The sequence below is a fragment of the Coregonus lavaretus genome, assembly GCF_964263955.1.
Source record: "Coregonus lavaretus genome assembly, chromosome: 14".
Lineage (NCBI taxonomy): Eukaryota > Metazoa > Chordata > Actinopteri > Salmoniformes > Salmonidae > Coregonus > Coregonus lavaretus.
In genome coordinates, this window is record NC_140001.1 from 22,635,384 (window position 1) to 22,663,042 (window position 27,659).

A 27,659-nucleotide genomic window follows, 5' to 3' on the forward strand; every position below is an offset into this window, starting at 1 on the left:
GAAAATGGCAAACTTGCAAACGTAGTTATGTTCCCGCCCACACTAGGCCTGCCGTTTGCAGCCTTATCAACAACAAGTGAGAATCCCTCTGCCTATCTCTTCCAGCCTATTGTAGAGAAGGCTTTGTAGAGAAGGAACATGGATGGATAGAACTGATCCCTTTAATTTAGAATGCAGTTAAAAAAGGTATTTAAACAGAGAGTCCTCTGTGATCAAGGAGAGAGTGGTTCCGGATCAGAGGACCATTAATTATGTGTTGTACTCATTAACATTACATCTATTATGACACATGTGAACACCGCAGTAGACTCAATTAGCTAGTACTCTCTTTCATCAACCTCCCAGCTTTACTGTACTAATTTCTAATGGATTGCCCACTCGGGATTCATACATCAGCCTCCATTGTAGACTCTATGAGTCATTCTATGCAAAGAAATGCAATGCTTTACCCTTGCAAGGCAATCAGCTAGAGCAGTGCCTGAGTGCCGTGAAATTAGGGGGTGAATACAGGTCCCTGTAGTGTAGTGTAGTGTAATTTAGTGTAGTGTAGATTAGTGTCGTGTAATTTAGTGTTGTGTAGTGGAATTTAGTGTAGTGTAGTATCATGTCGTGTGCTGCTCAGACACTGATTGAGACCAGAGGACTTCAATCTGTTGTTCACATAATCTGGTGTCTCTACTTACAGGTATACAGTGCCTTCAGAAAGTATTCATACCCCTTGATTTATTCCACATTTTGTTGTGTTACACCCTGAATTCAAAATTGATTAAATATTTTTTTTGCTTTTTAAAATGTTTGCACATTTATTGAAAATGTAATACAGAAATATCTCATTTATATAAGTATTCACACACCTGAGTCAATACTTTATAGAAGCACCTTTGGCGGCGATTACAGCTTATGTCTGTATCAGCTTTGCACATACGGATTTGGGGATTTTCCTTGCAGATTTTCTCAAGCTGTGTTAAATTAGATGGCGAGTGGTGGTAAACAACAATCCTCAAGTCTTTCCAAAGATTTTCAATGGGATTCAAGTCTGGGTTTTGGCTGGGCCACTCAAGGACTTTCACATTCTTGTTCTGAAGCCATTCCAGCGTTGCTTTGGCTGAATGCTTGGGGTTATTGTCCTGTTGGAACTTAAATCTTCGCCCCAGTCTAAGGTCATTTGCACATACGGATTTGGGGACTTTCCTTGCAGATTTTCTCAAGCTGTGTTAAATTAGATGGCGAGTGGTGGTAAACAACAATCCTCAAGTCTTTCCAAAGATTTTCAATGGGATTCAAGTCTGGGTTTTGGCTGGGCCACTCAAGGACTTTCACATTCTTGTTCTGAAGCCATTCCAGCGTTGCTTTGGCTGAATGCTTGGGGTTATTGTCCTGTTGGAACTTAAATCTTCGCCCCAGTCTAAGGTCATTTGCACTCTGAAGCAGGTTCTCATCAAGGATTTGCCTGTATTTGGCTCCATTCATTGTTCCCTCTATCCTTACCAGTCTCCCAGTCCCTGCCGCTGAAAAGCATCCCCATAGCATGATGCTGCCACCACCATGCGTCACGGTAGGGATGGTGTTAGAAGGGTGAGGAGCTGTGCCTGGTTTTCTCTAGACATAGTGCTTTGCATTCAGGCCAAAGAGTTCAATTTTTGTCTCATCAGACCACATAATCTTTTGGCTTATGATCTCAGAGTCTTTCATGTGCCTTTTTGCAAACTCCAGGAGTGGCTTCCATCTGGCCACTCTCCCATAAAGCCCAGATTGGTGAAGCGCTGTAGAGGCTGTTGTTCTTCTGGCAAGTTCTCCCATTCCAGCCTAGGAACTCTGTAGTTGTGTCAGAGTGGTCATTGGGTTCTTGGTCACCTCCCTGACCAAGGTCCTTCTTGCCCGGTTGCTTAGTTTGGTCGACCGGCCAGCTCTAGGCAGAGTCTGGGTAGTTCCATATTTTTTCAATTGAGACCACTGTGCTCTTGGAAACTTTCAACACTCTAGAAATGGTTTTATACCCTTCCCCAGATATATGCCTCATCACAATTCTATCTCGGAGATCTACGGACAGTTCCTTGGACATCATGGTATAGTTTCTGATCTGACATGCATTGTCAACTGTGGGACATTATATAGACAGGTGTGTTTCTGTCTAAATCATGTCCAAACAATGTAATTGGCCACAGGTGGACTCCAATCAAGTTGTAGTGACATCTCAAGGATGATAAAAGTATATTGGATGCATCTGAGCTCAATTTGGAGTGTCATAGCAAAGGGGTATGAATACTTATGTAAATGTGATATATCTGTATTTCATTTTCAATACATTTGGACAAAACAAATTCAAAACATGTTTTCACTTAGTCATTATGGGTATTGGGTGTAGATGGATGAGAAAAATAGATATTTAATCAATTTTGAATTCAGGCTGTAACACCACAAAATGTGGAATAATGCATGGGGTATGAATACTTTCTGATGGCACTGCACCTTAATGCTTGGAGTATTTAGTTATATATTCTTGTATCCGCACCCAGACCCTGATCTGAAAACAGTGCACAAACATCAAACTTCACTGTGATGTCTGTGTGTTTATATCCTGTTACCAGAGTACATGTCTGGCTGGGTGCTGGATGCATGTTCTGCTATCATACCTGTGTGTCTGGTATGGGTTTGATAAATCACTATCCTGCTATTTCACTTGCCTGGCTGAGAAGATGTGTACTAAGGTGCAAGGAATTTTTGAAAATAACAAATAAATAATGAAACATTCAATTGAGTATTGTTGATGGATGACTATATCATGTGCGAGACGAAGTGGGCGGAGAAGGCCAGGGTGATGATCTATTGTTTAACGATACCATTCGGAGATCACATGAATACAAACCGCTCCTTTCATTTCTCCTCATCTCCATGCTGTTTGAATGTGCTGTGTGTGAGTGAGCACAGTTTGCTGCCGAGGAAGGATGGGACAGGAAGACAGATGAGTGGTGATATGATATATGCCCTGTCCTTTCGGTCTCTCTCCATCACTGGGGCAGTGCAGCGTGGGTAATGATGATGAGGCTGGGCTGGACAGGAGCATATTACTTCAAGATGGTAAAAGATAATGGACCAGCCTCCTGCTGTGCTGCTGCGGAATCAGCTTAGCCTCCAATTACTTCCTTTAAGATCCATCTTTAGGTGACCCAAAAAACAAACAGCTACCTCCCAGTATAGCAGTACTCGCGCTGCTAAAACTCTGGATCACTGTTATTCAAACTTCCGCGAAGCTTACAAGGCCCTCCCCTGCCCTCCTTTCAGCAAATCTGACCATGACTCCATCTTGCTTCTCCCTTCCTACAGGCAGAAACTCCAACAGGAAGTACCCGTGCTAAGGACTATTCAATGCTGGTCTCACCAATCGGAATCCACACTTCAGGATTGTTTTGATCACGTGGACTGGGATATGTTCCGGGTAGCTTGGGAAAATAATTTAGCCGAATACACCGATACCGTAACTGAGTATATCAGGAAGTGTATAGGAGATGTCGTACCCACTGTGACTATTAAAACCTACCCTAACCAGAAACAGTGGATAGATGGCAGCATTCGCGCGAAACTGAAAGAACGAACCACCGCATTTAACCATGGCAAGGTGACTAGGAATATGGCAGAACACAAACAGTGTAGTTATTCACTCCGCATGGCAATCAAACAAGCAAAACGCCAGTATAGAGACAAAGTGGAGTCGCAATTCAACGGCTCAGACACGAGACGTATGTGGCAGGGTCTACAGACAATCACAGACTACAAAAGGAAAACCAACCACGTCTTGCTTCCGGACAAGCTAAACACCTTCTTCGCCCACTTTGAGGATAACAGAGTGCCACCGACAGTAGTAGGCTTGATTACCAACAATGACGAGACAGCCTACAGGAAGGAGGTGAGGGCTCTGGGAGTGTCGTGCCAGGAAAATAACCTCTCACTCAACGTCATCAAAACAAACGAGATGATTGTGGACTTCAGGAAACAGCATTTGAGAAGGTGGAAAGCTTCAAGTTCCTTGGCATACACATCACTGACAAACTGAAATGGACCACCCACATAGACAGTGTAGCTCAGTTGGTAGAGCATGGCGCTTGCAATGCCAGGGTTGTGGGTTCGATTCCTACGGGGGGCCAGTATGAAAAATGTATGCACTCACTAACTGTAAGTCGCTCTGGATAAGAGCGTCTGCTAAATGACTAAAATGTAAAGAAGGCGCAACAGAGCCTCTTCACCTTCAGGAGGCTGAACAAATTTGACTTGGGACCTAAAACCCTCACAAACTTTTACAGATGCACAATTGAGAGCATCCTGTCGGGCTGTATCACCGCCTGTTACGGCAACTGCACCGCCCGCAACCGCAAGGCTCTCCAGAGGGTGGTGCAGTTTGCACAACGCATTACCGTGGGAAAACTACCCGCCCGCCAGGACACCTACAGCACCCGATGTCACAGGAAGGCCAAACAGATCATCAAGGACATCAACCACCCAAGCCAGTGCCTGTTCATCCCGCTATCATCCAGAAGGCGAGACCAGTACAGGTGCATCAAAGCTGGGACCGAGAGACTGAAAAATAGCTTCTATCTCAAGGCCATCAGACTGTTAAACAGCCATCACTAGCACATTAGAGGCTGCTGCCTATAGACATAGACTAGAAATCACTGGCCACTTTAAAGAAATGGGACACTAGCCACTTTAATAATGTTTACGTATCTTGCATTACTCATCTCACATGTATATACTGTATTCTATACTCTACTGTATCTTAGTCCATGCCACTCTAACATCTCTTGTCCATATACAGTGGGGAAAAAAAGTATTTAGTCAGCCACCAATTGTGCAAGTTCTCCCACTTAAAAAGATGAGAGAGGCCTGTAATTTTCATCATAGGTACACGTCAACTATGACAGACAAATTGAGAAAAAGAAATCCAGAAAATCACATTGTAGGATTTTTAATGAATTTATTTGCAAATTATGGTGGAAAATAAGTATTTGGTCACCTACAAACAAGCAAGATTTCTGGCTCTCACAGACCTGTAACTTCTTCTTTAAGAGGCTCCTCTGTCCTCCACTCGTTACCTGTATTAATGGCACCTGTTTGAACTTGTTATCAGTATAAAAGCACCTGTCCACAACCTCAAAGAGTCACACTCCAAACTCCACTATGGCCAAGACCAAAGAGCTGTCAAAGGACACCAGAAACAAAATTGTAGACCTGCACCAGGCTGGGAAGACTGAATCTGCAATAGGTAAGCAGCTTGGTTTGAAGAAATCAACTGTGGGAGCAATTATTAGGAAATGGAAGACATACAAGACCACTGATAATCTCCCTCGATCTGGGGCTCCACGCAAGATCTCACCCCGTGGGGTCAAAATGATCACAAGAACGGTGAGCAAAAATCCCAGAACCACATGGGGGGACCTAGTGAATGACCTGCAACAGTGTGTGAAAACCTTGTGAAGACTTACAGAAAACGTTTGACCTGTGTCATTGCCAACAAAGGGTATATAACAAAGTATTGAGAAACTTTTGTTATTGACCAAATACTTATTTTCCACCATAATTTGCAAATAAATTCATAAAAAATCCTACAATGTGATTTTCTGGATTTTTTTTTCTCATTTTGTCTGTCATAGTTGGCGTGTACCTATGATGAAAATTACAGGCCTCTCTCATATTTTTAAGTGGGAGAACTTGCACAATTGGTGGCTGACTAAATACTTTTTTTCCCCACTGTATATATTTTAATATATTTTTCCCTAACTCTTCCACCCATCCCCTAATTGTATTAAAGTAATGGACAACGACACGTAGGCTTCTCCTTCCAGCTTATACATACTATATACATTGTACGTACACATTATATTTTACATTAGTTATCTTTTGTTTGTTTTTAGTCCCATCCTTCAGCTACCCTCAACCCCTCCCATTTATCTCTGAACACCATCCAGTTTTGATTTCTATTTGCCATTATTCAGAATTCCCTTTGACATTTTTGGGCATTTACAGAAATCCTGCTTCATGGTTTGAAATGGGAGACAAACCATTGAACAGCACTGTGAGTTGGCAGCGTGTAGGTGTCCCTGCTATAACGCTCAGGAGGAGGCTGCTTCAAAGACGAAAGAAAGAGTGTTTTGTTATAATCAATTAGAGCAAAGGCACAGTAATTTAGGTCATGCCATAAATTAGTTTAGGAAATAAATGTGATCCAACCCTGAATATGCCTGCCATTATTCCTAATCATTAGCTTTATTACATAATAACCTTTGCAGCATGGTCACTTATGGATTCCCCTTTGTTTAAGGGATTATTTCTGGCCTAAATTAGCTTCTCCGTCATGGCAAAAGACAATCTAGCCTATTAGCCTAATTAGTCCTAATTACAGATTAAAGCCTTTTCTTAACCAAAGCAATGCGCAAATCAACAGATGCCTTCAGCATTCTCTCTGAAGTCTCTCACACTCAACTAGATTAAAGAGATTAGAGCAGCACCCTCTCTCTTTCTCTTTCTTTCTTTCTCTCTCTCAATTCAATTTGATTCAAAGGGCTTTATTGGTATGGAAACATGTTTACATTGCCAAAGCAAGTGGAGTCAGACCATGAGAATGTAAATGTAAAATGAGTCAGACCATGAGAAACAATCGAACATCTCTGGAGAGACCTGAAAATAGCTATGCAGCGATGCTCCCTATCCAACCTGACAGAGCTTGAGAGGATCTGCGGAGAAGAATGGAAGAAACTCCCCAAATACAGGTGTGTCAAGCTTGTATCAAGCTTATACAGGTGTGATCAGCTTTAATATTACAGATAGATTGTAGCTTCCACCAATGTAATTGTCTGCATCATTTCCAATCCCCCATATATATTTTTTGTAAATATATCAATTATATTGACATATACATACACATACACATACACTACCGTTCACTGTGGCTTTTTCATTACAACTCTGCCTAGAAGGTCAGCATCGCCTCTTCACTGTTGACGTTGAGACTGTGTTTTGCAGGTACTATTTAATGAAGCTGCCAGTTGAGGACCTGTGAGGCGCCTGTTTCTCAAACTAGACACTAATGTATTTGTCCTCTTGCTCAGTTGTGCACCGGGGCCTCCCACTCCTCTTTCTATTCTGGTTAGAGCCAGTTTGCGCTGTTCTGTGAAGGGAGTGGTACACAGCCTTGTACGAGATCTTCAGTTTCTTGGCAATTTCTCGCATGGAATAGCCTTCATTTCTCAGAACAAGAATAGACTTACGAGTTTCAGAAGAAAGTTATTTGTTTCTAGCCATTTTAGGCCTGTAATCGAACCCACAATTGCTGATGCTCCAGATAATCAACTAGTCTCAAGAAGGCCAGTTTTATTGCTTCTTTAATCAGCACAACAGTTTTCAGCTGTGCTAACATAATTGCAAAAGGGTTTTCTAATGATCAATTAGCCTTTTAAAATGATAAACTTGGATTAGCAAACACAACGTGCCATTGGAACACAGGACTGATGGTTGCTGATAATGGGCCTCTGTACGCCTATGTAGATATTCCATAAAAAATCTGCCGTTTCCAGCTACAATAGCCATTTACAACATGAACAATGTCTACACTGTATTTCGGATCAATTTGATGTTATTTTAATGGACAAAAAAAAAGGTTTTCTTTCAAAAAACAAGGACATTTCTAAGTAACCCCAAACTTTTGAATGGTAGTGTACATACATATACCAAGCTTGTAGCGTCATACCCAAGAAGTCTCGAGGCTGTAATCGCTGCCAATGGAGCTTCAAGGGTCTGAATACTTATGTAAATGTGATATTTCCGTTTTTTATTTGTAATACATTTGCAATAATTTCAAAAAACCTGTTTTTGCTTTGCCATTATGGGGCATTGTGTGTAGATTGATGAGGGGGAAAAAACAATTTAATCAATTTTAGAATAAGGCTGTAACGTAACAAAATGTGGAAAAAGTCAAGGGGCTGAATACTTTCCGAATGCACTGTACATTTGGCAGGAGGTTAGAAAGTGCAGCTCAGTTTCTACCTAATTTTGTGGGCAGTGGGCACTTACACTTAGCCTGTCTTCTCTCAAGAGCCAGGTCTGCGTACGACGGCCTCTCTCAATAGCAAGGCTATGCTCACTGAGTCTGTACATAGTCAAAGATTTCCTTAATTTTGGGTCAAAAAACCCAGCAGCATTGCAGTTATTGACACACTCAAACTGGTGCACCTGGCACCGACTACCATACCCTGTTCAAAGGCACATAAATATTTTGTCTTGCCCCTTCACCCTCTGAATAGCACACATACACAAACTATGTCTCAAGGCTTAAAAATCCTTCTTTACCTGTCACCTCCCCTTCATCTACTCTGATTGAAGTGGATTTAACAAGTGACATCAATAAGGATCATAGCTTTCACCTGGATTCACTTGGTCAGTCTATTTTATGGAATGTTTTGTACACAGTGTATGTTGAAGAGGTTGGGGCTCAAGCTGCATCCCTGTCTCACCCCACGGCCCTGAGGAGGCCCTGTGTTTTTCTTGCCAATTTTAAGCGCACACGTGTTCATGGATTTTATATTGTCGTATTTATTTTCCTCAACACCGCTTTCCATCAATTTATATAGCAGACCCTCATGCCAAATTGAGTCAAAAACTTATTTTTTTTAAATCACCAAAGCATGAGAAAAGCATGGTTTTGTTTTGTTTGTTTGTCAATTAGGGTGTGCAGGGTAAATACGTCGTCTATCATACGGTAATTTGGTAAAAAGCCAATTTGACATTTGCTCAGGACGTTGTTTTCACTGAGGAAATGTAGGAGTCTGCTGTTAAAGATAATGCAGAGGATTTTCCGGAGGTTGCTGTTGACGCAGATCCCACAGTAGTTATTGCGGTCCAATTTCGCCCCACTTTTGAGGATTAGGGTGTTCAGTTACTCGTTCCAAATATTGGGGAAGATGCCAGAGCTGAGGATGATGTTAAAGAGTTTAAGTATAGCTAATTTGAATTTCTGGTCTGTATATTTTATCATTTCATTTAGGATATCATCAACACCACAGGCCTTTTTGGGTTGGAGGGTTTGTATTTTGTCCTCTAGTTCATTCAATGTAATTGGAGAATCCAGTGAGTTCTGGTACATCTACATTTTCGTCATTTAGCAGACGCTCTTATCCAGAGCAATTGCTCAAGGGCACATTGACAGATCTTTCACCTTGTCGGCTCTGAAATTCGAACTAGTGACCTTTCGGTTACTGGCCCAACGCTCTAACCGCTAGGCTACCACTCTCTGATTCTCTGTCACCCATCACTAATAATAATGCTCTTCTCTTCTCCCTGGCCTATAGAGAGCTGCCTGCTCTCCTCTCTACACCCCAAACAAAAAGGATCAACAGCTGGAAGACAACATTGTTGTATCACTGATACAGGCCTTTGTCCAGTTTCCTGTCCTGTCCTACCATAGAGACATAGTGTAACGCAGAAACACAGTTCATGTTCATGTTTTCTCTCTGGCAGGGGGAAAGTGGGGCAGGATCAAGCACTGCTTTTATATTACCTTACTTCCTCTGTTCCATCAGCAGGGTGAGAAGGGGAGGATGAGAGGGGAGGATGAGAGGAGAGGAGAGGATGAGGAGAGGATGAGGAGAGGAGGAGGGGAGGGGAGGGGAGGGGAGGGGAGGGGAGGGGAGGGGAGGGGAGGCTTTTCATGCCAGAGTGATCCCAAGTAATCTAATTCAGCCTTCCTCGCTGGTGTGCCTTCTCTTGCATTGAAGCATGCATATTACACAAACACATTTTCCGACACATGCTCAAGTCTCTCTGTGTGTGTGAGTGAGTGTCTGAGTGAACGTACAGTGCCTTCAGAAAGTATTCATACCCCTTGACTTATTCTACATTTTGTTGTGTTACAGCCTGAATTCAAAATGGATTAAATATTATAATTTTTTCACGCATCTACACACAATACCCCATAATAACAAAGTGAAAACATGTTTTTAGAAATGTTTGCAAATGTTTTGAAAATGAAATACAAAAATATCTAATTTACATAAGTATTCACACCCCTGAGTCAATACCTTTTAGAAATACCTTTGACGGCGATTACAGCAGTGAGTCTGCTGGGGTACGTTTTTAAGAGCTTTCCACAGCTGGATTGTACAATATTTGCCCATTATTCTTTTCAAAGTTCTTCAAGCTCTGTCACATTGTTGATCATTGCTTGACAGCCATTTTCAAGTCTTGCCATAGATTTTCCAGCAAATTTAAGTCAACACTGTAACTAGGCCACTCAGGAACATTCAATGTCATTTGGTAAGCAACTCCAGTGTAGATTTGGCCTTATGTTTTAGGTTATTGTCCTACTGAAAGGTGAATTCAGTGGTACTCAGTGATATGTTGGATTTGCCCCAAACATAACGCTTTGTATTCAGGACAAAAAGTTAATTTCTTTCTTCCAGTATTACTTAAGTGCATGGTTGCAAACAGGAGGCATGTTTTGGAATATTTTTATTATATACAGGCTTCCTTCTTTTAACTAGGTAATTTAGGTTAGTATCGTGGAGTAACTACAATGTTGTTGATCCATCCTCAGTTTTCTCCTATCACAACCATTAAATGCTGTTTTAAAATCACCATTGGCCCCATTTTGAAATCCCTGAGCAGTTTCCTTCATCTCCGGCAACTGAGTTAGGAAGGACAGCTGTATCTTTGTAGTGACTGGGTGAATTAATACACCATCCAGAGCCTAATTAATAACTTCAACATGCTCAAAGGGATATTCAGCGTCTTGGTGCCCTTCTTTGTGAGGCATTGAAAAACCTCCCTGGACTTTGTGGTTGAATCTGTGCTTGAAATTCTCTACTCAATTGAGGGACCTTACAGATAATTGTATGTGTGGGGTACAGAGATGGGGTAGTCATAAAAAAAATTATGTTAACCACTATTATTGAACACAGAATGAGTCCATGCAACTTATTATGTGACTTGTTAAGCACATTTTTACTCCTGAACATATTTAGGTTTGCCATAACAAAGGGGTTGAATACTTACTGACTCAAGACATTTCAGCTGTACATTTTTTATTAATTTCTAAAATGTTCTACAAACAAAATTCCACTTTGACATTATGTAGATCAGTGACACAAAATCTAATTTCAATCCATTTTAAATTCAGGCTGTAACACAACAAAATGTGTAAAATACTTTTAGTGCCTGAATATCTTCTGAAGGCACTGTATGTGCTCTGTGACTATGTCTGAGGTTATGTGTGTGAGTTGTGTACATAGTATGAGTCTATTTTGTGTGCGTTTTGTATGCGACAATCTACAAAGGAGAGGCAGTGAGGGAAAACCCAGTTGTATACTGAACAAGGGAATGGTCTGACACGAGTCTGCACGGTACTAGCCAGGAAACTACAAAGATAGGTAAGATAGGAAATTACAACAAATTGAGGGAAGAAAGGAATAGAGAAACAGACAGATGGAATGATTGAAAAAAGAAAGAGTGAATTAATTGATATAGGACTGGAATAAGGCTGGACACCAACAGCTCTACATCCTGTCAACCTCATGGGTTGCTCATGTCACAATGTCAATATCAGCTATGGAAATGTCCACCGAGCATTGACCAGGTGCAGTCCTGAGATAGGTATGCATTGACATGTTGAGTCACTCCATTACACGTAATGTCATAACCATAGAAATAGAATCACTAGAACAGGCATCTATTTATATGGTCATAACTGGCTTAATTGTGGTCCTTGGTAGAGCATGGCGCTTGTAACGCCAGGGTAGTGGGTTTGATCCCGGGACCACCCATACATAAAAATGTATGCACACATGACTGTAAGTCGCTTTGGATAAAAGTGTCTGCTAAATGGCATATTATTATTATATTATTATTAATGGAACGCTTCCTGAATAGAATACAGAATCAGGAAAGGATGACTAAGCATCAGAGGTTGCATAGCATATCCATACACTGTACACGTATGTAACCTGCTCTAATGTATTTGAATACACCATTCATCTTCTCATATGAGCCGCTCACCATGATGATTATGTCCATAATTGATTTAGCCAAGTTTAGCAAATTATTCTAATAGCAGATTAATTATGATAGATCTTTGTCACTATATAAAAACATTTATAATCGGCCTTGAACCATAAATCCTTATTGCACTCAAAATGCATAATGATTTCATCATAAAACCAGATACTATTAGAATGATGGGTAATATATGGGGGCCTGGAGTGTACAGTACTTCACAAAGATCCCAAGTCAGTCTGCACTTCTGATAGCTACAAAAACATCTCAAAATGTATTCCCTCATTAATAATTTTGCAAATACTCTATACTAAAATATTAGCAAATGTATCTGCAAATAATCAGAGGAATGACTGAGCCATAAGTGGGTATCATGCTCATTCTGATACCCAAATAAAGCTCCCTCACAGAGATGGTATGAAATACTGATGTGAAAAAGAGAAATCCTCTATACAATTTGTGTCAATGCAAAGCGTGGGTGCGAATATCCTTTTGTTGACGCATCAGAAGAAAAAAAGGGAAATATGGATAATATACTGTACCTCTGTACACATAGCATCAATTATCCTGGACATGGATCTGTTGACCCCAGGAATAGAAGCTGCTGCTTCAGCAACAGCTCATGGGATCCTAATAAAATAGTAAAAATGCTAAATACTGTGGGGGAACAAGATCTACAGTATCTGCATTCCTCTCAGCACAGCAACACAGGAATACAGGCACAGCCACCCATGTAGTGTGAGAGTCACTTCGGGGGCTGCCTTACACCCACAGCCACCTATCATGTAGCTATTAGGCGCTGCTAATATGGAACAATTTATACCCGACAGTGCATTCCCAACATTCATTAAGCATACCACAAACATATAAATTAAGCCCTTACAGATGCATGACAATCACATACAGTGAGGGAAAAAAGTATTTGATCCCCTGCTGATTTTGTACGTTTGCCCACTGACAAAGACATGATCAGTCTATAATTTTAATGGTAGGTTTATTTCAAATAAAATCAAATCAAATCAAATTTTATTGGCCACATGCGCCGAATACAACAGGTGCAGACATTACAGTGAAATGCTTACTTACAGCCCTTAACCAACAGTGCATTTATTTTTAATAAAAAAGTAAAATAAAACAACAACAAAAAAGTGTTGAGAAAAAAAAAACTGAAGTAAAATAAAATAACAGTAGGGAGGCTATATATACAGGGGGGTACCGGTGCAGAGTCAATGTGCGGGGGCACCGGCTAGTTGAGGTAGTTGAAGTAATATGTACATGTGGGTAGAGTTAAAGTGACTATGCATAAATAATTAACAGAGTAGCAGCAGCGTAAAAAGATGGGGTGGGGGGTCAGTGCAAATAGTCCGGGTAGCCATGATTAGCTGTTCAGGAGTCTTATGGCTTGGGGGTAGAAGCTGTTGAGAAGTCTTTTGGACCTAGACTTGGCGCTCCGGTACCGCTTGCCGTGCGGTAGCAGAGAGAACAGTCTATGACTAGGGTGGCTGGAGTCTTTGACAATTTTGAGAGCCTTCCTCTGACACCGCCTGGTATAGAGGTCCTGGATGGCAGGAAGCTTGGCCCCAGTGATGTACTGGGCCGTACGCACTACCCTCTGTAGTGCCTTGCGGTCGGAGGCCAAGCAGTTGCCATACCAGGCGGTGATGCAACCAGTCAGGATGCTCTCGATGGTGCAGCTGTATAATTTTTTGAGGATCTGAGGACCCATGCCGAATCTTTTCAGTCTCCTGAGGGGGAATAGGCTTTGTCGTGCCCTCTTCACGACTGTCTTGGTGTGTTTGGACCATGATAGTTTGTTGGTGATATGGACACCAAGGAACTTGAAGCTCTCAACCTGTTCCACTACAGCCCAGTCGATGAGAATGGGGGCGTGCTCAGTCCTCTTTTTTTTCCTGTAGTCCACAATCATCTCCGTTGTCTTGGTCACGTTGAGGGAGAGGTTGTTATCCTGGCACCACACGGCCAGGTCTCTGACCTCCTCCCTATAGGCTGTCTCATCGTTGTCGGTGATCAGGCCTACCACTGTTGTGTCGTCGGCAAACTTAATGATGGTGTTGGAGTCGTGCCTGGCCATGCAGTCATGGGTGAACAGGGAGTACAGGAGGGGACTGAGCACGCACCCCTGAGAGGCCCCCGTGTTGAGGATCAGTGTGGCAGATGTGTTGTTACCTACCCTTACCACCTGGGGGTGGCCCGTCAGGAAGTCCAGGATCCAGTTGCAGAGGAAGGTGTTTAGTCCCAGGATCATTAGCTTAGTGATGAGCTTTGAGGGCACTATGGTGTTGAATGCTGAGCTGTAGTCAATGCATAGCATTCTCACGTAGGTGTTCCTCTTGTCCAGGTGGGAAAGGGCAGTGTGGAGTGCAATAGAGATTGCATCATCTGTGGATCTGTTGGGGCGGTATGCAAATTGGAGTGGGTCTAGGGTTTCTGGGATAATGGTGTTGATGTGAGCCATGACCAGCCTTTCAAAGCACTTCATGGCTACAGACGTCAGTGCTACGGGTCCGTAGTCATTTAGGCAGGTTATCTTAGTGTCCTTGGACTATGGTGGTCTGCTTGAAACATGTTGGTATTACAGACTCAGTCAGGGACATGTTGAAAATGTCAGTGAAGACACTTGCAAGTTGGTCAGCACATGCTTGGAGTACACGTCCTGGTAATCCGTCTGGCCATGCGGCCTTGTGAATGTTGATCTGCTTAAAAGTCTTACTCACATCGGCTACGGAGAGCGTGATCACATAGTCATCCGGAACAGCTGGTGCTCTCATGCATGCTTCAGTGTTGCTTGCCTCGAAGCAAGCATAGAAGTGGTTTAGCTCGTCTGGTAGGCTTGTGTCACTGGGAAGCTCGCGGCTGTGCTTCCCTTTGTAGTCTGTAATCGTTTTCAAGCCCTGCCACATCCGACGAGCGTCAGAGCCGGTGTAGTACGATTCAATCTTAGTCCTGTATTGACTCTTTGCCTGTTTGATGGTTCGTCGGAGGGCATAGCGGGATTTCTTATAAGCGTCCAGGTTAGAGTCCCGCTCCTTGAAAGCGGCAGCTCTACCCTTTAGCTCATTGCGGATGTTTCCTGTAATCCATGGCTTCTGGTTGGGGTATGTACGTACGGTCACTGTGGGGATGACATCATCGATGCACTTATTGATGAAGCCAGTGACTGATGTGGTGTACTCCTCAATGCTATCTGAAGAATCCCGGAACATGTTCCAGTCTGTGCTAGCAAAACAGTCCTGTAGCTTAGCATCTGCGTCATCTGACCACTTTTTTATTAACCGAGTCACTGGTGCTTCCTGCTTTAGTTTTTGCTTATAAGCAGGAATCAGGAGGATAGAGTTATGGTCAGATTTGCCAAATGGAGGGTGAGCGAGAGCTTTGTATGCATCTCTGTGTGTGGAGTAAAGGTGGTCTAGAGTTTTTTTTCCTCTGGTTGCACATTTAACATGCTGGTAGAAATGAGGTAGAAAGGATTTAAGTTTCCCTGCATTAAAGTCCCCGGCCACTAGGAGCGCTGCCTCTGGATGAACGTTTTCCTGTTGACTTATGGCCTTATACAGCTCATTCAGTGCAATCTTAATGCCAGCATTGGTTTGTGGTGGTAAATAGACAGCTATGAAAAATATAGATGAAAACTCTCTTGGTAAATAGTGTGGTCTACAGCTTATCATAAGATACTCTACCTCAGGCGAGCAAAACCTCAAGACTTCCTTAGTATTTGATTTTGTGCACCAGCTGTTGTTTACAAATATACACAGACCGCCACCCCTTGTCTTACCGGAGTCAGCCGTTCTATCCTGCCGATGTAGCGTATAGCCCGCTAGCTGTATGTTATCCATGTCGTCGTTCAGCCACGACTCGGTGAAACATAAGATATTACAGTTTTTAATGCCCCGTTGGTAGGATAACCGTAATCTTAGGTCATCCAATTTATTTTCTAATGATTGAAGATTGGCTAATAGGATTGATGGGAGCGGCAGTTTACTCGCTCGCCGTCGAATCCTTACAAGGCACCCCGACCTATGTCCACGATATCTCCGTCTCTTCCTCATGCGAATGACAGGGATTTGGGCCTTGTCGGGTGTCTGTAGGATATCCTTTGCGGCCGCCTCGTTGAAGAAAAATTATTCGTCCAATACGATATCCAGAAGCTCTTTTTGGTTATAAGAGACGATGGCAGAAACATTATGTACAAAATAAATTACAAATAACGCGGAAAAACACACATAATAGTACAATTGGTTAGAGGGCTGTAAAACGGCAGCCATCTTCTCCGGCGCCATTCTTGACAAATTATTATTATAATTATTTGAACAGTGAGAGACAGAATAACAACAAAAAAATTGTCAAAAATGTTATAAATTGATTTGCATTTCAGTCCTTCACGGCGTAGTGTGTTACCAATTGTTTTCTTGGTGACTATGGTCCCAGCTGCCTTGAGATCATTGACAAGATCCTCCCGTGTAGTTCTGGGCTGATTCCTCACCGTTCTCATGATCATTACAACTCCACGAGGTGAGATCTTGCATGAAGCCCCAGGCTGAGGGAGATTGACAGTTATTTTGTGTTTCTTCCAATTGCGAATAATCGCACCAACTGTTGTCACCTTCTCACCAAGCTGCTTGGCGATGGTCTTGTAGCCCATTCCAGCCTTGTGTAGGTCTACAATCTTGTCCCTGACATCCTTGGAGAGCTCTTTGGTCTTGGCCATGGTGGAGATTTTGGAATCTGATTGATTGATTGCCTCTGTGGACAGGTGTCTTTTATACAGGTAACAAACTGAGATTAGGAGCACTCCCTTTAAGAGTGTGCTCCTAATCTCAGCTCGTTACCTGTATAAAAGACACCTGGGAGCCAGAAATCTTTCTGATTGAGAGGGGGTCAAATACTTATTTCCCTCATTAAAATGCAAATCAATTTATAACATTTTTGACATGCGTTTTTCTGGATTTTGTTGTTGTTATTCTGTCTCTCACTGTTCAAATAAACCTACCATTAAAATTATAGACTGATCATTTCTTTGTCAGTGGGCAAACGTACAAAATCAGCAGGGGATCAAATACTTTTTTCCCTCACTGTAACTCAACACTGGCAAGCAACATGTCATGCTTGTAAGTGGGTGTAATTGATCTCTCTGGTATTTTTAAGTTGCTTTTCTGGATCTAACTCTGTTTAGAAAGCCAAGGCAAATGGGGTGAGAGATGTTCTGTGAAGTTAAATAGAATAGCTTTGATGAATCCACCCAGCAGAGAGGCTCATCTGTATAGCAACCTAAGAGAGACACACACCTCCAGGCCTAGCCTCAGGCCACAGAGAGCCTCTGGGCCACAGACACAGGGCTTGCTGAGGGCTACATGTACCCACTCCTCCATGCCAAAACACACACTCCACAGGCAAAACACTGGAGCTACAGGTCTGCAATATCAGTGTAGTTATATCAGATCTAATATTTATTGTGTAATTTACAATACCTATATATGTATTACTCCAAAATCATGATGTACAGTATGATCGTAATCCTATGGCATTCTATATTTTGTTAATCTATAAAAATGATGTCTTTGCTCTTCTTACATTTGTATTTAACTAAACTGAACAAAATTATAAACGCAACATGTAAAGCGTTGGTCCCATGTTTCATGAGCTGAAATAAAATATCTCAGAAATCTTCCATACATACAAACACCTTATTTCTAAATAATATTGTGCACAAATTTGTTTACATCCCTGTTAGTGAGCATTTCTCCTTTGCCAAGATAATCCATCCACCTGATAGGTGTGGCATATCAAGAAGCTGATTAAACATCATGATCATTACACAGGTGCACCTTGTGCTGGGGACTATAAAAGGCCACATTAAAATGTGCAGTTTTGTCACACAACACAATGCCACAGATGCCTCAAGTTTTTGGGGAGCGTGCAATTGGCATGCTGACTGCAGGAATGTCCACCAGAGCTGTTGCCAGAGAATGGAATGTTTATTTCTCTACCATAAGCTGCCTCCAACGTTGTTTTAGAGAATTTGGCAGTACGTCCAACTGGCCTCACAACCACAGACCACGTGTAACCATGCCAGCCCAGGACCTCCACATCTGGCTTCTTCACCTGCAGGATTGTCTGAGGGGGGGTGCTAAGGATTATTTATCTCTGTAATAAAGCCATTTTGTGGGGAAAACCCCATTCTGATTGGCTGGGCCTGGCTCCCCAGTGGGTGGGCCTATGCTCTCCAAGGCCCACCAATGGCTGCATCCCTGACCAGCCATGTGAAATCCATAGATTAGGGCCTAATTAATTTATTTCAATTGACTGATATGAACTGTAACTCAGCAAAATCTTTTAAATTGTTGCATGTTGCATTTATATTTTTTGTTCAGTATATTTTAATCACATTACTGTATAAAAGTTGAAACTGTAAATAGAAGACAATGTTAAGGGAAGTGTTGTCACTGTTGTGAACAGCAGGATGCACACTGTGTAACCCACAGAACTTTGAATGAACTTTTTGCTCTTCAGAACTCTGGCACAGCCCATCTGCTCTACGTGTTGCAGTGATTTTGACTGACTGACTGAGTGGCACCACTCACCATGGCCAGGGGCACAATGCCCCCCAGGTCTTTCTGGGCAAGCCGGATCTCTGTCTCTGCCTCCTGCGTGGTGGCACGGCTGCCCGGGTACTCCACCTGCCACGTAATCCAGCGGCTGCCCAGTGGATCCAGGAAGCTGTCCACCTCCAGATCCACCTGTAGGACCCTCTGGACACCCACCTCTGACCTGCAGCACAGACAGACAGAGAGATAGAGATGGGAGAGGATCAATATTATATGAGAAAGTAATGGTGTGTCCATAATCTCTATCAACACATATTTGTATTCGAATGACTAAAAATAGTGGAGTCTAATGACTAAATCAATGTCTGTAATCCATGACATTTTATAGACTGTGCTTCTACAAAAGGTCAACTCTCTGGTCGTTGGTATGATATGCACTGTTAGCTATTTCTCACAACTCTGCATTGACATTCTGTGTACTGCCCATACAGCTACACAGTTTCTCTACACAGTAATACATATGAGTCTGTAGCTCAGAGGGAAGCTCCACATAACTATCACCCTGCTCCAGCCTGGTCTCATAGACTAGACGTAACATAATAAATGTAATTAGTATGATATGTTACCTTTGGTATGGTTACATAAGACAAATGGTTACTTAAGGCAAAAACAAAAGTAGGATGGTTGATCGGTGTGGATGGATGGGTGTACAGTAGTGGTCAAAAGTATTGAGAATGACACAAATACTAATTTTCACAACGTTTGCTGCCTCAGTTTTGATGATGGCAATTTGCATATACTCCAGAATGTCATGAAGAGTGATCAGATTAATTGCAATTAATTGCAAAGTCCCTTTTTGCTATGAAAATGAACCTAATCCCCAAAAACATTTCCACTGCATTTCAGCCCTGCCACAAAAGGACCAGCTGCCATTATGTCAGTGATTCTCTCGTTAACACAGGTGAGAGTGTTGACGAGGACAAGGCTGGAGATCACTCTGTCATGCTGATTGAGTTAGAATAACAGACTGGAAGCTTTAAAAGGAGGGTGGTGCTTGAAATCATTGTTCTTCCTCTGTTAACCATGGTTACCTGCAAGGAAACACGTGCCGTCATCATTGCTTTGCACAAAAAGGGCTTCACAGGCAAGGATATTGCTGCTAGTAAGATTGCACCTAAATCAACCATTTATCGGATCATCAAGAACTTCAAGGAGAGAGGTTCAATTGTTGTGAAGAAGGCGTCAGGGCGCCCAAGAAAGTCCAGCAAGTGCCAGGACCGTCTCCTAAAGTTGATTCAGCTGCGGGATCGGGGCACCACCAGTGCAGAGCTTGCTCAGGAATGGCAGCAGGCAGGTGTGAGTGCATCTGCACGCACAGTGAGGCAAATACTTTTGGAGGATGGCCTGGTGTCAAGAAGGGCAGCAAAGAAGCCACTTATCTCCAGGAAAAACATCAGGGACTGACTGATATTCTGCAAAAGGTACAGGGATTGGACTGCTGAGGACTGGGGTAAAGTCATTTTTTCTGATGAATCCCCTTTCCGATTGTTTGGGGCATCCGGAAAACACCTTGTCCGGAGAAGACATGGTGAGCGCTACCATCAGTCCTGTGTCATGCCAACAGTAAAGCATCCTGAGACCATTCATGTGTGGGGTTGCTTCTCAGCCAAGGGAGTGGGCTCACTCACAATTTTGCCTAAGAACACAGCCATTAATAAAGAATGGTACCAACACATCCTCCGAGAGCAACTTCTCCCAACCATCCAAGAACAGTTTGGTGATGACCAATGCCTTTTCCAGCATGATGGAGCACCTTGCCATAAGGCAAAAGTGATAACTAAGTGGCTCTGGGAACAAAACATCGACATTTTGGGTCCATGGCCAGGAAACTCCCCAGACCTTAATCCCATTGAGAACTTGTGGTCGATCCTCAAGAGGCGGGTGGACAAACAAAAACCCACAAATTCTGACAAACTCCAAGCATTGATTATGCAAGAATGGGCTGCCATCAGTCAGGATGTGGCCCAGAAGTTAATTGACAGCATGCCAGGGTGGATTGCAGAGGTCTTGAAAAAGAAGGGTCAACACTGCAAATATTGACTCTTTGCATAAACTTAATGCAATTGTCAATAAAAGCCTTTGACACTTATGGAATGCTTGTAATTATACTTCAGTATACCATAGTAACATCTGACAAAAATATCTCATAACACTGAAGCAGCAAACTTTGTGAAGACCAATTCATTCTCAAAACTTTTGACCACGACTGTATAATGTGAACATCTAGCAACCCAAAGGTTGAGTTTTCAAATCTCATCACGGACAACTTTAGCAGTTTAGCTAATTAGCAACTTTTCAACTACTTACTACTTTTTAGCTACTATGCAACTACTTAGCATGTTAGCTAACCCTTCCCCTAACCTTAACCATTTTAGCTAACCCTTCCCCTTACCCTAACCTTAACCCTTTTAGCTAGCCCTTCCCTAACCCTAACCTTAACCCTTTACCTAACTCCGAACATAACCTTAACCCCTAACCCCTAGCCTAGCTAACATTAGAAAGCTAGCTAATGTAGCCACCTAGCTAGAATTCGTAACATATCATATGTTTGCAAATGTGTAACATTGTACGTTTTGCAAATTCGTAACATATAATACAAATTGTAATTTGTAACATATTATACGAAATGGGTGATGGACATCCACAAATTAATACATACCACACGAAACGTAACATATCATACTAAATGGAGCTTCTCAGATTTCGTTCAGAATAATACGAAATGCTCTGAGATCAGGTTGCCTGCTCTGGACATGAAGGCTTGGGTGTTTACCACTGCCCTTGTTTGCAGCAGTACAATATGAATATATAGAATTGTATGCAAGGAGGATATACGGCAGGGCAGACAAATGGAGAGCATTGATAATATAATTTCCCGGTGACAGTCTCCGGTGCTCAGAGTTTAAATATAGCCAGCAGGCAGCAAAGGTCAGCTTTACACAGGAGCAGGAGATTGGAAATGGCACCAGATCTGTTGCCATGTCTTGTGTGTCAAATGGCAGGGCTCAGGGCCAATACATTTCACACACTGTCTCCAAAGCGCACCGGCACTAAACAGCATCTCCTTCATTTGAGGCTGGCCAGAAAGAAAGAGATAAATATGCACTCTCTCTAAAGCTCTCTTTATGCTGCTTGGCTTGGGACAACGACGGCAGTTTGTCTACAGTACATATGGCACATGGCACCCTTTCCAACATACATTTTCCCTTTTTTATTGTTGTGATTAACAAAGAACAACATGCGCTGTACTTTGAGAAAAGACGTCTGAGCAAACATATACTGTTCTCAATTATGAATGTGACTCAGTTGGTAGAGCATGGTGCTTGCAACGCCAGGGTTGTGGGTTAGTTTCCCACGGGGGGCCAGTATGAAAATGTATGCACTCACTAACTGTAGATCAGGCGTTTTATTTGCTGAACCCTGGGTTTTTGTAAGGCTCACACTCACTCCCCATTCACTTATTGTTTTTCACTCAGAATGAATGAGTGATTTGTTGCGTCCTAGCATACAACAACCCAATTTCTCCATGAAACAGAAGTGTGTATAAATATTTAAAATGACAACCAAATAACTTGTGCCACATTCCATAACAGAGTGCAAGACCTAGTTCAGCTGCAGCTGGCCCAAAACAAAGCGGCACGTCTTGGTCTTCATTATAATCAGAGGGCTGATATAAATACTATGCATGCCAGTCTCTCTTGGCTAAGAGTTGAGGAGCGACTGACTGCATCACTTCTTCTTTTTATAAGAAACATTAATGTGTTGAAAATCCCAAATTGTTTGCATAGTCAACTTACACACAGATCTGCCACACACACACTTACCCCACCAGACATGCCACCAGGGGTCTTTACACAGTCCACAAATCCAGAACAAATTCAAGAAAACGTACAGTATTATATACAGCCATTATTGCATGGAACTCCGTTCCATCTGATATTGCTCAAATAAACAGCAAACCTGGTTTAAAAAAACAGATAAAGCAACACCTCACAGCATAACGCCTCTCCCCTACTTGACCTAGATAGTTTGTGTGTATGTATTGATATGTGTGCCTTTTTTAAAATATATGTAGTTCTGTCCTTGAGCTGTTCTTGTCTATTAATGTTCTGTATTATGTAATGTTTCATGTTTTGTGTGGACCCCAGGAAGAGTAGCTGCTGCTTTTGCAACAGGTAATGGGGATTCTAATAAAATACCAAATACCACCCTACCGTACCTCCTTGCCCGTCCAAATAAAATATTAAAATATTTTTCATTTATTTGACGGAGACGCGCACCGACAGAGACGCATCAATCTCAGATAAAGCATTTGAGAGAGCAAAGCAGTGCCCCTCTGTCTCTGTATGTGATAAAATAAACAATCTAAGGGAAAACAATTCACACAATGAAACAATGAATGTGCAAGAATTGGCGGGAGACAGCGGAGCATATTCTGGAGAGCTGAGTGCAAGCATTCTGGAGAGAGATGCCCATATCTTCGCCACACAACCTTCCCCTTCTTCTTGTCTCAACATTTGAAATAATACTCAAGACACATTATCTTCACACATTTTAGATGCTTTTCACTGACAGCCGCAAATCAATAATCAGCTAGGCCTATTGCCACACGCGCTGCCCAAATTGCTGGCTTCCCAAATAGGCATAGGCCTATGCACTTGTGATTTGAAACAATCCACAGCTATTTAAAAAAAATAAGCTTACTTTCTTCTGTTTTATTTGTCAGCTTTAGGCCTATGTATTTTACATAGTTGAGGATGGAAGTTATAGGCCTACTGCTGCATTGGCCTATAGGCTATGTCTGAGTTCCATGCGCTAATTTCTTTAGCTGCCAATAGATCATGGTGTGACAATAATTTTGAGAAACTAAAACATTACTATTGAAATGAAACTGTTCCACAAAAATGCGCATATAAAAATAATCATAACTGGCACGCAGATAGGTAGAAGTCGTAGGATAAATGGTAAGCTTCCCCAAACTTGAAACTCACGGGCTGGCTATGGTCTTTACTATAACACCCATTAACAAAATCCATCCAACTGATTCATTCTGGTGTCAGGTAAAAGTTACTAGGCAATCAGGAAACTAGGCGTATGTCGCACACATTTGAAAGTAAAACCTTTTTTTTTTATCAAAATGCATTTTTGGACAGAAATGCCTTCTGGAACTTGTGAACTTTCATGTGCCTTAATAACAAACTTGTATGCCATCTGTAAATATGAATACAATTGTTAAATTAGGAGCCTAGTTGGTTTAGCCTTGGAAAAAGACAGGAAACTTCCCGCTAGCCATGATTGGCTGAGATAATGGATGGGCTGGACATACCGAGAGATGAGTTCGGATTGGTCTGCCATGTAGCACATTCCTTTCTGTCTATAATATGAGCTGGTCAGTATGTGTAGGTAATCCTTTCTAACACAGCTTTTTTGAAAGATATCACGTAGTAGAAATGCAAGTGTTGCTCTGCACTTTCTAGAGGACCTAGTTTTGAAATTAGTGGAATGCCCGGTGGAATTAGGAAAATTATAGCTAAGGAGATGGAGAAAATTCTGGCGTTTGATTGCAAATATGCAGAGTCGAAAAAAGAGAGCACACAGAAGGCTGTTGTATTAAACACCTGTCTCCGGATTACATCTTCAAACTAAGGGCAACCATGGCATCCGTGACAGGGAGGGAGAAGTGTTCATCCATGTATATGGGTAATAGAGTCTAGCTAGTTACATTTTCAGATATTATACATTTCTAATTTTGTCCGAAAGTCGTTTTCTTTGCAAGTTAAAGTGTACTGTTATCTAGCTAGCCAACGTTAGCTGGCTGGCTTGCTAGCTAACATTATGTGTATGATCTGTGAAGTAATATTATTCGTATCTCAGAGCCAGCTAACAATTAACCTGGTTGGTTAGCTACCTGCATATTCATGAGTTGGGCTTATGGTTAATTGTTTAGCAAGCTAGCTACATCTCTAAACAAAGGCTCCACTATGCAAGTAACCATTTCACTGTACCGTTTACACCTTCTGTAACCTGTTCATGTGACAAATAAACGTTGATTTTATTTGTATAGTATGTGTTTACCAGAGACAGTAATGTGAAGAACAATATGAGCTGCACCAAAGTCAAATTAGGATATAACGTTAGGCCAACGAGACAGTGCCCAAGTTCTAAAATTCTCAGGTCGAATTCCCTGCGATTATTTCACCACACTAACAACCGTAAGCTACGCATAGACAAGATGGCGTATGGAATTGAAATCGGTACAAACCACCTCAAGATAAAAACATAATATTCAAAATCAGTAAGTTAGACTAAATATTTGCATTTCATATATTCGCAGTTAATATAATTCAATCTGGATAATAACACAAAACAGATCATAAGGCTAGAGAAATATATCGACAAATATTACAACAACACGCAACACCAAAACATGACTGAAGACAAGCGTGGAGAGCCGATCCCCAAAAGGAAACGCGACTCATCAACTGATACAGATGATATATGCTTTTCACCACTGGGTATGGTAAGTGTGGAAAGCGACCTGTTGAAGTCGATAAATGACAAATTGGGCATATTAGAATTGGTCAGTAAAGACGTAAAAGAGTTGAAAGCGAGTCTTCAAATGAGTGACGAAAAAGCTTTGGTAATGGAGAAAGAAACCAACGAATTAAAAGTGACAGTCTCTAAAATGGAAACGGACGTTAGGGAACTAAAAAAGGAGAACAGTCTTCTGAGAGAAGCCTTACTAGACATCCAAACTAGATCGATGAGGGAAAATCTAGTACTTACGGGTATTCAGGAAAAGGAGGGAGAAATAACAGAGAATATTATGAAGGACTTCCTGCATACAGCGCTATAAATCCCACTCGAGACTGTCGATAAAATCCAACTCGAACGTGTACATCGTTTCGGAAAAAGAGGACAGAAATATGAGCGCCCAATCGTTGCCAAATGTGCTTTTTTTAAGGACAAAGCTATGGTGAAAAGCCTAGGAAAAAGACTTGCTGGCACGAAAATAGGCATGAATGATCAGTTCCCGAGGGAGATTGTAGAAAGGCGCAAAGTTCTGTATCCAATCTTCAAGGAAAACAGATTAAAAGGGAAACGTGTTGCACTAGTGGTGGATAAATTATATATTGACAACCAAATGTTCAGAGACACAAAGACTACTCCATGGCTATTCTAAAAGTTGTAATAGAGGAGTCAAATATTGGAGCACCTGATACTAGCAATGATAGGGATTGTAATATTAAATAACATTTATAGTAAGTATAGTATTTTATAAAAGGATAAAACGATATAACAAGCAGAATAATACATCTTATAATACAAATAATTAGAACATGGCTTTTTTGGCGGGAGGTTGTTGTTTTGGCGGATGGTTGTTGTGGTTGGTCCTGTGTTCTCTCTGGCGTCCTTTCCCCCTTGCAGCAGATGTGGATGCGGGTGCGTTTGCATGCTCGGCCCATTTCTTCCGCAGTCAACCATGTGGTGTGCATTTTTGTGTTTGAAAAGGTGCAGCGTTAAGTGAGTGAGAGGGGAAATGGTTGCATATCCCAGAGCCGACCGGGGGTCTATGAGCAGGGGTAGTGAGAGAGAGAGCTTTCAATTTTGTGTAGATGAGGGATATACATTTTTAAATATAGTATACATCTAATCAAAATGTTCATTGTCCTATCATGATGGAAAGATCCCTAACCCTATAACCTGGACACCCAACTGAGCGACCCATACACCAAAGAGAAGTTCCCATCTCTTTTATGGACCTGCTGTGAATATGCAGCCTAAACAGAGAAATAAATGTGGTCAGAGACCTATTTGAGCAGCACCGCCCCCTCAAGATTCTGAGCCTGCCTGGCAGGGTTGGTCCTACAAAGCCAGAGCCCCCTGATGGGAGAGCATAATATACAAGGAAATTCTCAAAGCTGCTAATGAGAACCTTTACGACCTTTTTACCTAGCCGGTGGGGATTCCGGTGGGGTACGCCCACCCAGGTAGTGGCAGTGCTGGCAACACTGGCTGCAGTAACCCATGGGGAGGCGGTCACACTCGGACAATCAGAGAGGGGGTTTATCATTGTGGCCCAGGTGGCACAAAATAATCAAAGGTCTGACCGCATGGAGATGCTTGGGAAAATGGTTACAACGGGGGATCAGAGTGTTTGTGTCTCAGGTGAAGAGGGTGGATCTGATCTCCATCACCTAGGACTTGACATAGATTAAGTAGATTAATCAAATCTCACATTGTTATCAATTTCTGCTCAATCTGCATGCTTTCTCAATCAGCTTTAACTGTATGTGCACTCGTAAATCAAGTTATTTCTCGAGTTGGGCTCTGGGATATAACAGCTGTTGAGTATCTGATTTTATGGTGGATTGTGGAGGAGGGGGGTTGAGTGTGTTGGAGTATGTGAGTATGTGAGTGTGTGCTTGTCTGGCATCTGTTGTGGGGGGGTGGGGATGTTGGGGGGGAGGGTATGGGATGGACCGCGGGGATTATTTGCTAGGATAATAATTGCTTGTCAATGAATTAAGTGTAATACAATGGCAATCCGGGTTATATGTTGGAATCCTACGCGTGAACTGCCGACATTATTACGCATATTAATTGATAATGATGGAAAATAGGATATGCATAATAAAAAATAAAAAATAAAATATATATATATAGAGGTGAAAGCATTGGAAATGCTTTTGGCGGTTAATCTGCTTCTGTTTTGTGGGTGCCACTGTGTGCTGTTTTCGATGGATGGGTCCTGGCCTCTCGGGGCCTTAGGGATACGGAGGGACGTGGGTGGGATGCTGATCACTGGGATGACGGCTCAACTTGGGATGGGGAGGGGCTTTAGCGGGGGAATTAGTGGAGAACAATTGAAGGGTTACTCAGTTGCAATGCAAATATCACGGTACAGCTATATGGACACTCAATCATTACGCTATTTTTTATTGGTAAATTTACAAACATATATAATGATAAATAGACTTGAAACTTGTATCTCATTATGGT

The 27,659-nt window shown here is 42.0% G+C and overlaps 1 protein-coding gene across 1 annotated transcript in view; it reads right to left on the minus strand.

The window, feature by feature from the left end:
• The window catches only part of LOC311141817 (transmembrane protein 132C-like), a gene marked incomplete at its 5' end in the record, with an annotated part of 246,561 nt that overhangs the window by 52,153 nt on the left and 166,749 nt on the right, over window positions 1-27,659 (minus strand). Inside the window, one exon of the mRNA XM_084177293.1 lies at window positions 18,633-18,819. Within this exon, the coding sequence (XP_084033419.1) occupies window positions 18,633-18,819 (187 nt within the window). The remainder of the gene's footprint in view (window positions 1-18,632; window positions 18,820-27,659) is intronic.